The 10,450-nt window shown below is 39.6% G+C and overlaps 1 protein-coding gene across 1 annotated transcript in view; it reads left to right on the plus strand.

Annotated features, from left to right (window-relative positions):
* LOC118332475 (poly [ADP-ribose] polymerase tankyrase-1-like) overlaps positions 1 to 10,450 on the plus strand; it is a gene marked incomplete in the record, with an annotated part of 81,481 nt that overhangs the window by 29,472 nt on the left and 41,559 nt on the right. Inside the window, 1 exon segment of the mRNA XM_035667779.1 lies at positions 218 to 290. Coding sequence (XP_035523672.1) covers positions 218 to 290 — 73 coding nt within the window.

Consider the following 10,450-nt stretch of genomic DNA (forward strand, 5'->3'; position numbering starts at 1 on the left):
CACACACACACACACATCCCTCAAACATTTCTTTATGTCAGCCTGTTCCTACAGATTAAATTTCTCAGTCTTTTCCCTTCAGTCTCAAGCTTCTTATCTCATTCGCCCTCATTTTCTCCCCCACAGTCTCCTGCTGAAAAACAATGCTAATCCTCTATGGTGTTGGATGTTTCCTATCTGTAATGTGTGTGCGCGTGTGTGTGTGCATTCACAGGAGCGGAAACGAGGAAAAGCTAATGGCCTTGCTCACTCCGCTCAACGTCAACTGCCACGCAAGCGACGGCCGCAAGGTAAGAGCAAAGCAGAAAGCCACACAAACAGTAACGCAGTAACAATCTCATCACTGGCATTTTTTTTTTGCACCTGAGGAAAGTCATTAGTTTTACAGGAACCATCAAACTGGTGCTTAAATGTGTTATTTTTTATTTCTAACAGGAAAGGGAAACAAACCCTGTTATTGGCGCTCGGTTGTTTCAAATAATCCGAGCGCTCTCCAGAAAACATTGGTAGGCTTTCTTGGCTGTCGGTCATTAAAATGAATAGCTGGAGACACAAACTTGTCTGTGAATAAATTAGCACTCATGCTGAATGATAGCAGTGCAGAGCAACACACAAAGCACTGTTAGACTCTTTTACTGTCCTTGATAGCATGATGACGGTGACAGTTTATCTGAGGAATGTTATAAATGTAATAGTTTATTTAGATAAATGAAGAGTGAGAGAAGCTGTGCTGAGGCCTTCACTGTCATGGCCAAGGTTAGAAGTTGGGTGGAGTTTACACAAAGAAATGTTTTACTACTTTTTTTTTTTTTTTTTTTGTCAGTGAATTATGAATTATTAAGACCGCATTGACGTTTGGGTGAACACGAACCTCTAACACATACATACAAGCACACAGTGAAAATAAAGAACTGCTCATCCAGCCTCGCGTTGAGCCCAAACCCTTGAAGACTCGCACTAGCACACAAACTAGAGCTTTCTCATACACAGTAATCCACATTATAGAATACATTTTTCTAAGGATCACAAACACTCTGATGTTACTCTTTGTAGTGTCACCATTGGGTCCAATAAAAAAAAAACCCTCAAAGATAAGACTTGATTGATCCCCAAAGGGGAGATTCTCATGTTACAGCAGTCCAAGAAACACTCAGAGAGGTAGGAAACAGATAAAAAGCTAAAGCTATAAGCTACAAGCAATGTGTAATAATGTATATAACTTTAAAAGTACATACATACAATGTAATGTATATAATGTACATATCTATAAAAGCTTCATACATTACACATTACACATTGTGTAGGAAACTGCCAATACATATGTAAAGAGTCTAGTAGTGCAACTATTGGTCTTATTGAGGTAGGGTTGTGGATCGTTAAAAGGTGTGTGTGTGTGTGTGTGTGTGTGTGTGTAAACATAGTCATTTTGTGGAAGGCCTGACCAACTTTTCTTTTTCACCTTTGTCCCCAGTGTGTACAGGAAGCTCTCACTGGAAAAAAATGGGTGCTACCGTGTTCTCCTGTTCTCCTAAAAATAGATCATGGTTGAGGGGAGCCTGGTTAATTAAGAGCCACCCAAGTGTGGGTTCATTTCCGGGGCTGTGATGCACCAAGGCAAACATATTGAAAAGAGGTTCAGTGAACAGGAATGAGCTCAGTTTTCTGAGTCCCTTGTGCAGTTGACCTCTGTGTAATACAGCGTGTGTAGCCTATTTGTAATTAGGTGCATGTTTTGCTTGCTTGACTGGTACCAATAATTAGATCAGTGTTTAACGGTCAGCTAATGCCGCACTTGGGAGTTGATTCTGGTGTTGTTAGAGTTGCAGATTGTAGGGTGGGGTAAAAGGCTGGACATGCTAAATGAAGTACACAGACCAACAGATAAAATGACTCTATTATATAATTAAATAGAAATTAATTTGTGTCCACAACATCCACTCGTTCGTCCTTAGGGAGCCCTTAGCTTCAGCAATATGTCTGGCTTGTGACTGATTAGTCCCTCAGATGAGTAACTGGAAGACTTAACTGGAAGTTTCTAGTCGTGTATATTCCAGCTTTAGCTGAAGTACTCCCAGTAGTCCACAGTATCACTGTTTTCCAACCTGGCAGGAATACAGACTGCTGCTGACTCAGTTTCTTTTTTCTTTCTTGAGAGCTGAATGAGATTGAAGCTCAACTCTGCAGTAGCAATCGGTCAAACAGGTTTTGGGGTCCTTATTTAGTTCTCGTTCTCTTTCTCTGTTGGGGCTTTACTACTAAGCTATTATTCTTGTCAGAGTAGAGAAACTTCTGCAACAACATTTTGATTTTGTTGTGAGACTAAAATGTCATTAAAAACCATAACTACTGATGTATTATAGTCGGACTCTCTCCCCCTTTTTGCTGAGGTTCTAAAGTGGGTTTGTAGAAGCAAGCCATCATCGAGAGATTGTTTCATCTAAGAGATATGATTGGGCAGAGACATTTTTCAGAAAACAGAGATTGCTGTAATTTATTGGTCTCTAAAGCAGAGCCCACTGTATCTTATTGGTTGCCATGACAACTGCTGGGACAACCAGGGAGCCAAAGGGAGCCTTTTTACTCTGTACTCTTGGTAACTGTCATATAAATGCTGTAACAGCCTTGAGGAGGCTCTTTCCTATAATTATGGATACTTCAGCGTTGTTGATGATGCTCAGCTGCAGCTTGTATCCATCATATCGCCATTATAGCCATAATTGTGAGAGCACCCTCTGGTTATTATCTGTGCAGGTGGCCCGCTGGGGATGTGATACCCCTAGGGAAAACTGTGTAATTTGAAATTCTTTGGAGATGCAGGGGACAAACACAAGAGATCATCGAGAAACGTTGAGATTTAATGGCTCATAAGTAGATGAATGCAACCATGTCCAGAATATAAATATGGGGTTCAGACATATTCTGAAATGACCTCTCCGGCACTGTCTGTATTTGTAATGCTCTTTAATTGCTCAGAAAGCTGTCATGCACAGTAGATGGAATATATTTTCACGCCGGTGCAGTTTAATCCTCGTTATGGTCTTAGGGTAATTTAATGGGGTGATGGGGATTTACATTCCCACTGCTAACGGAAATTATATAGTGAGACTGAGGGACAACAAAAACTTTCCCACTTGTCATTCTTGTCCTTTGACTAAGTCCATGAATGCTGTTCCTATGCAGTGTTTCTCAAACTTTTTACACTGTATATCACCTAAATAGTGGGCTCTGTTGTCTTGCTCCTGCTTTCTTTCAGTCCAAATGTTGCTGTATTTTGATCGTATCATATGCTTATGTACCACTGGTGGTACACGTACCATAGTTTGAGATATGTTAGGAGCATCGCTGAGATTACACAAACGCACACACTGACACACAGACAAATTGTTATGAGGACACTAATGACAATCATGGACAAAACAGAGCGTGACAGAATCCTAATGATTGATAATAATGATGCTTCCCTTAAAATTAGACAAGAACCACTTCCTTCTTTTTCCTTGTGTGCATCCCTCTCTCTCTCTCTCTTTCTCTCTCTTCGTTGTCGTCGTCGTCCTCCTCCTCCTCCTCCTCCTCCTCCTCCTTCTATGTTTCATTTTAATTAGAAGTGGCAGAGGCTCCCCTCCTCAACCACACACTCACATACAGACACACAGATATGGAGCGTAAATGTTGATTGCAGATGCCTCTTGGGGAATCTAAAATCTCTGCTTGTACAGAGTGTACAGCGCTACACACATAAGAGTGGGAGAGACAAATGTTATATGGCCAAATGTATGTGGACACCCCATATCACATATTTAATTTTGATCTGGAACATTTTTCCCTGGTTTGAGTTTGGCCCCTCAGCTTTAACTGAGGGATCTCTCAATGCTAAAGCAGGCAGGGCTATTTTAGGCAAGTCTGACACCAAATTTTTTGCCAACAGTTCGGGCCAATTTTTCCGTTTCAGCTTGATAATGCCAATGTGCACAAAGCCAGATCCATTAAGAAATGGTTTTCCCAGTTTGGTTCAGAAGAATTTGAGTTTTCAGTAGAGTGGAGGCTACACACACACACACAAACACACACACACACAGCTGTAATCCTAGTAAGAGCTTTTTGTTCTTATTACGCTGCTCTATATTAGCAACAGCACTATAATAGCTGCCTCTCTGTGTGTGTGTGTGTGTGTGTGTGTGTGTTTGTGTGCGTGCACTCGTATGATTGAGGGCCCATCAGAGTGGGATATTATTAACACAGCTGAGTGGAGAGCGTTATCAAGCTGCCGCTATTGAAACCTACCGCTCACTCCCCCACAGACACATACACACAGTTGTTCCTGCAGACTTTGCTTCCTCAGGAAAAAAAGCCTGGGCTTTCTGACTACCCACTGAAGACACACAAAGGCCACACAGAATCATTTGTTTTCCCCCTCTTTTTTAATGTTTCCCTTCTTACGCACTTCAGCTAGACTGGCTGTCAGTAGTCATGCTGGAAATTCAGCTTCGTTTTTCAGGGAATACATCTTATGTTTTGGACTCTGTTCAGCTCCGTCTGTTGTGAATGTGTGTTTGCGTTTGTTTGTGTGTGTGTTTGTGAATATTGTGAATTTTGGGTCTATATCTTACCAGTGAGAATCATTGCACCCACTCGCATCCTAGCTGGCACGAACATCAAAGAAACAGACAGCTGAAGAGCAAGACCAAGATTCAGATTCAGAGAGAGAGAGAGAGAGAGAGAGAGGGAAGGGAATAGAAGAGAAAATACTTTCATTGAAGCCTTGTTTAAATGTTGATTACTGGAGCTTATCCTGTGAGAGCACCACGCTATCTGTGTCATTTATCCCTATCTGGTGAAAAATATGTATCTCTAAAAGTGAACTTCATAGTGGAAATGTAACTTCAAGAAGAGAAACACATAAATATTGAACAATCACTTCTCTGGACATGTATGGATACGTCCATCTCATTGTATATGCATAATGATAAACGTATAACGCATAATTTAATGTGGTTAGGAAAAAGAAATGCTGCATCAGGAAATAAATACAAAAATAAAGAAATAAAATCAAAATAGGTAGTAATAGAAGAGTAAAATAAATAAGTACCAACTGGTTGGAAGTTAAAGGAAACATAGCTTTATGCTTTTTTTCAGTTTTCACTACACTTATTTAACTAACACTTTTATTATGTATTCAGCTATATTTGGACTTGTCTGATAACCTTTTACTACATTTTGTCAGTTTTGAGGCTCCAGAGGTATATAACAGCACTATTATGAGGCAAAGTTGCAAGCACTCTATGCTGACATGTAAGGTCAGCTGTTTCCTGAGCTTTTACTGCATAATCGAACGAGGTGCTTTTCATTACCAGTGCTGACATCCCTGTATTGAAAAAAGTGCCAACTTGCCTTGAAACTTTCCTTCGATATTAAGCTCCCATTTTTTGATCTCCTTTGGGTCCTAATGAGTCTGCAAGATCAGAGTTGAACTCATTGTGGCTCTTGTCTTGGTTCTTGTCTTGATGTTCACAAATCCAGGCAAACGCGAACAAGGTCGTAGGAATGACTGAATTATGCTTGAAAGGAGATTTTTCACAGCAGAGTCAGTGTGCGTAAATGTTACCTGATGCCCTGTCTGAGAGAGAGATTAGACTTCTGCTCCTTTGTAACAAATAGTAAAAATATCCAGAGGCATTTAACTGTTCAGATGACAGATGACAAATAGGGTAAGGAAAAGTTTTAATAAACTTCTGTCAGTGACAAATTTAACCTTGTGCTTTCATGCAAGCCCATGGCATGGTATTGTCTGAGGACAATGTATGCAGCTGCAGCTCGCTAGTACACAGGCGATTTATCAGTAAGGATCAGCTATCCAAATTTTTGTTTCCCAAACTAAAAAGCAAAAAATAAGTGCTAAAATTACAGTTATAGTATTACTGTATGTTTAGTTGTGATTAATAATTGTGACTTGTTGTCAATCTGGGTTAGGTCATGCATTATGTTATGCCAGTGTCATGCAGGGTCAGTTAAAGATTATTGTCTCAATTCTTCGTGGCCCAACTCTTGTGTCTAACCATCTCTATGTCGCCGCTTCTCTAATGTCCAACCTAACTCGCTCCTCTACCCGCTTCATGCCTCTCTTGTCCCAGCCCGTCCCTGCTGTGTCCTCATCTTCCTTGGAGTTGTAACTGTATTCCTTGTCATCACCGCAGTTAGATGTTGAAATACACTCGCTCTACAGCTGTTTTTCCTCTCACTCGTTGTTCGGCTCAGTGTGTGTGTACTGCGCTGCTGAACGTCTATCACCAAGCAGCAGCTCTCATTCTTCGGAGCCAGACCATTAAATCAGCAAAACAAATGACAAAAATCGCCCAAAAAGAAACAACAACCGGCAATGGACTCAGCCACACCACAACAGTGCTCAATTAATCAGTTATCCCACAATCCTTCCTTACCCTTAACCATGCCATTGTTGCCATGTGCAGATATGAAAGAAACAAGTAATTAAGAAAAGATTAGCAAGTTAGTAAGTAAGGCTTTCTTTATGTTTCACAAAGACATTTGAAAAGCATTTGTATTAATATTTAAAGAAGGCAAGCAAAACTTTGCCCTAAAGGGAGCATGTAAAGGGAGAATTAGACTGGTCCCAGAACTGACCTTGGGGGGGGGGAAAAGGAACTCCAAGGTCCGCGGATAGCACAATCAGACATCTTGTTAGAATGAATACAAAGGCACAATTAAATTATTCGAAAGAAAACATTTTAAATATAATGATATGTGGTATTAATAGGGTTGAACATTTTGTTACATTGGTTTAGAGGACTTTACATTCAACCTCACAGCATGTATAGCTGATGCTTTTGAGACATGAGATTTTTAACTGTAGAGCTCCTAGCAGCAGATATGTAAAAATATATATATAAAACTGGCATGTCCGTCTGAGATTTAAAGTAAGGGGCATTGTGGCTTTCCAGTAGTGTTTTTCCTAAAGTTACTTTCTGAGCTGCTAAGCTTTAAACTTTCCATGGAGCCCTCAGTTCGTTGGAAAAGTCAGTGTTTATAGCTGAGAGGCAGAGCAGATTGACAGGTGATGGCTGAGATATCGTGTGTGTTTCTGTGTGTCTGACTGTGTGAGTGTGCACGGGAGAGCAGAAGATGAGAAAACTAGCTGTAGGTTATTTATCTTCCAAGCTGTTGGCTGGGCTGAGCTGTCTGCTCTGTTTTGTGTGTGTGTGTGTCAGTCAGAGGCATAGCACACAGATTTGCTAATATGTTTATTGATCCAGTCATCTGACACTACTCATCTTGTTAGTGCATCCACCTGCTGATGTGCAGCTCTGACCAGAGTACTAAGGCAGCTGAAAGAGGCGAGCACAAATTTAAGAGATGCTTCACTATTTATTTTATCTGGAAAGTCCTATATTCAAAATGTTTGTTGGTAAACTTGAAAAATCATTGTAAACCTGTTAACCTAAAAATTGACTGAATCCTTCATTTAATCAGTATTGGATTTTTTTTCAAGAGAAACCTTGAGAGTAATGTTTTAAAACAGCCGGAGCAACATGTAGTTTCAGATTTGTTTTGCGATTATATGTATCTGAACACTGAGGTACAGAATGACTGTATATATTTATCCAGGTACTAAATCTGAGCGGCAGTTTTGACACATTACAGAGAGATTGTAATGCTTATTAGTCTGCAGCCTGAAGCCAAGACAGCATCACCTCTCTGAACAGAATAGCAGAGGAATAAAACCTGACTGTTTATCCATTATCGAAGACCGTATTATTATATCCATCTATACCATTGTCAGTAATATGAAGTGAACTATAACGATTAGATGAATGTGTGTGTCAGCTCCACAAGTTGCTTTCTGTATTTCTGTCATCTGGTTGATTGATTGCAACGAATCTCCCCATAAGTGACATTTTTTCCTCACAAGAAGATGTGTATTATTGTGAAATGGATAGCTTGTCTTATATGACGCAGACAGATTCATTTGCTAAATTTGATGCTTGATGTCGCAGATCGCGTCGTTTAATTAACATTAAACATTCAAAGATTTTAGAATCTATTTTCTTACAAACGCAGCATCTGTGGTATTATGAAGAGTTACAAGTGACCCAAATGAAACTGTAAAAATGTAATTGTAATTATCTCACTGTACAGGCAGAATATTTTTCTGTTTTTAGAACACCTTTTTTAGGACAATTTTGTTTGTTGTGGTGTGTTTGTTGCTGTAATCAGACTGATGAATTTATAGAACAGGAGACTGGTTGGTCCTGCAGGGCAGAGTTAAGGAATAACATCAGAGCTTGACACACACACACACACACTCGTGCAAACGACACCAAACAAAATAATCCAAATGTGGCTGTTCACCCTCCCAGATAGATCATTTCTCATTGCTATGGCAACAGCTGACAGCTAGCAGTCACCGTTGTCATGGGAACAGCTTGACAGGCTCGTAAAGAGAATAGGATGACGGAGAGAGAGAGAGTAGAGGATGTAAGCGAGGTTAAAGAAAAATAGAAACCAATAAAGAAGGAACTAGCACAGCAGCACATTACACACCTCATGTGTTTTTAAATGGTGTGTTAAATCTAAATGTGTGATTTTTGATTGTCTGACTCAATTTTAAAGCTGCTTTTGAGATGATTGTGTTGGCTTATAGATGACCAAATAAGCAAAATTAATTTTAAGATGTGAGGAGGATGCATGGGGACAGTTGGTATAAGTAAAAAGAAGACAAATGCTACCAAGAAAAGAAAAGAAAGATTAGTATTTTCCATTTTGTCTTGAACATGCCCTCTGTATTTTTCCTCGCTAACCCTTCCTTCATTTTCCTCCCATATTTCCCTCCTTCATCTCCTTCCCTTCCTCCACTCCTGATTCCCCTCTGCCTCACAAAAAGGCTTTTAGGTGATTAAAACACAACAGAGTGGGTTTTTTTTTTTTTTTTTATTGCTTTTGTTCACTTTCAGTCTGCCACTGTGAGTGCCGATTGCATCTGTTTGAAATATTGTCTTCTCTGTTTTTCACTTTAGTGCAATACATTTCATCAATTCCCAGAGGGCTTTATAGAGAGGAAAACCAGCAGGACACAGGTGCCAAAAATGAACTACGTCGTACTAATAACGGGTTTTAACTCGTCAACAATCACTCATGAATAAACATAATGTGCTGTATGTGAAACATATTTTATTTAGTACACTTTAAGAGCAAATATTACTGGGATATCCAGGAATTTATATTATTTGACACACTACTGCTGTGTACAATTTGGCCACAATTTAGCACACTGATCTACACAGACCAGGCATATACTAGGTTTCGACCTAGTGTTGCTGACTGTATTAAGACATACAGGCAAACAATACTCTACAGCCATGCTGGGCTTTGTGAGGCTGTGGTGCTCTGATGTAATTGCTCACATCAATACAGTAACATGCTCACAATGAATGTGCTAACCTGCTGATGTTTAGCAGGTATCATTTACACTCGTATTACAGAGTGACAGCAGATTTGGACTAACCTCGGACATGTACACAGTTAGTCATCAATTCATTAAATGCATGTCGTTCTGTGTGTTTTCGTGTTATGCATTTTTTGTGGATATACACAAACACAAATTGTAAACATTTAATCGGTCTTCAGTAATTAAAAGCTTTCTGACCAGTGATCATCATTTAGCCTACAAAACACACACACAACAACACACACACACCACACTATTGCATCAATTTGTGCCATCAGTATTAGTTTCAACCTCTCAATCTGTCAGCCTGTGAGAGAGGCGTACTGAGATCAGATCTTGTTTGTGTGTGTTGTGTGTGTGTGTGTGTGTGATGTGTTTAGTGGTGTGTTGTGAAGTGTAGTGAGGTGTGTGCAGTGTTGTGTTGAGCACTCCACGCAACATAAACCACCACCAACAGCCTGAGTAGTTTGTATTGGATTCACACCAGCTGAAACGTTTATTATGTCTTTCATGAAACAAAGATTTTTTTTTTTTTTATACTTGCAAGCATGGTGGACCCCTTCGGAAGGCCAGAGAGGAAATGTTTTTAAATTGGAATGCTCTTTAAAGAAATCCAAACAGTTCACTGCAGCAGCAGCAGCGCAGTGAAAAAATTAGGTCTTTAAATATTCCTGTGTTTACTAGCTCAATATTTCTGGCTAATCAGGCTGCAAGTGTTCGAAAGTCAGATGAAGCTGTATTACACAAAGAAAAAAATTTTTTGAAGAACGCATTTAAGAACAGAGAGATGTGGAATGAGTGGTTTAGTCCTAGAAACGTTTATGACCATATGCATATGTTTGCTTCGATTTCAGCTATTTACGGGCTCATGGAATAATTCTTACATGTTTTAGCTATGCATGACATATACTGTTTATTTTCTTCCTTTTTATTAGTCAAATAAGCAAATGGTTCATGCTACACAAAAAATAATGATGGTGAATATGGTAAAAA

The sequence above is a fragment of the Morone saxatilis genome, unplaced genomic scaffold, assembly GCF_004916995.1.
Source record: "Morone saxatilis isolate NCDOM2014 unplaced genomic scaffold, NCSU_SB_2.0 Contig21, whole genome shotgun sequence".
NCBI lineage: Eukaryota > Metazoa > Chordata > Actinopteri > Moronidae > Morone > Morone saxatilis.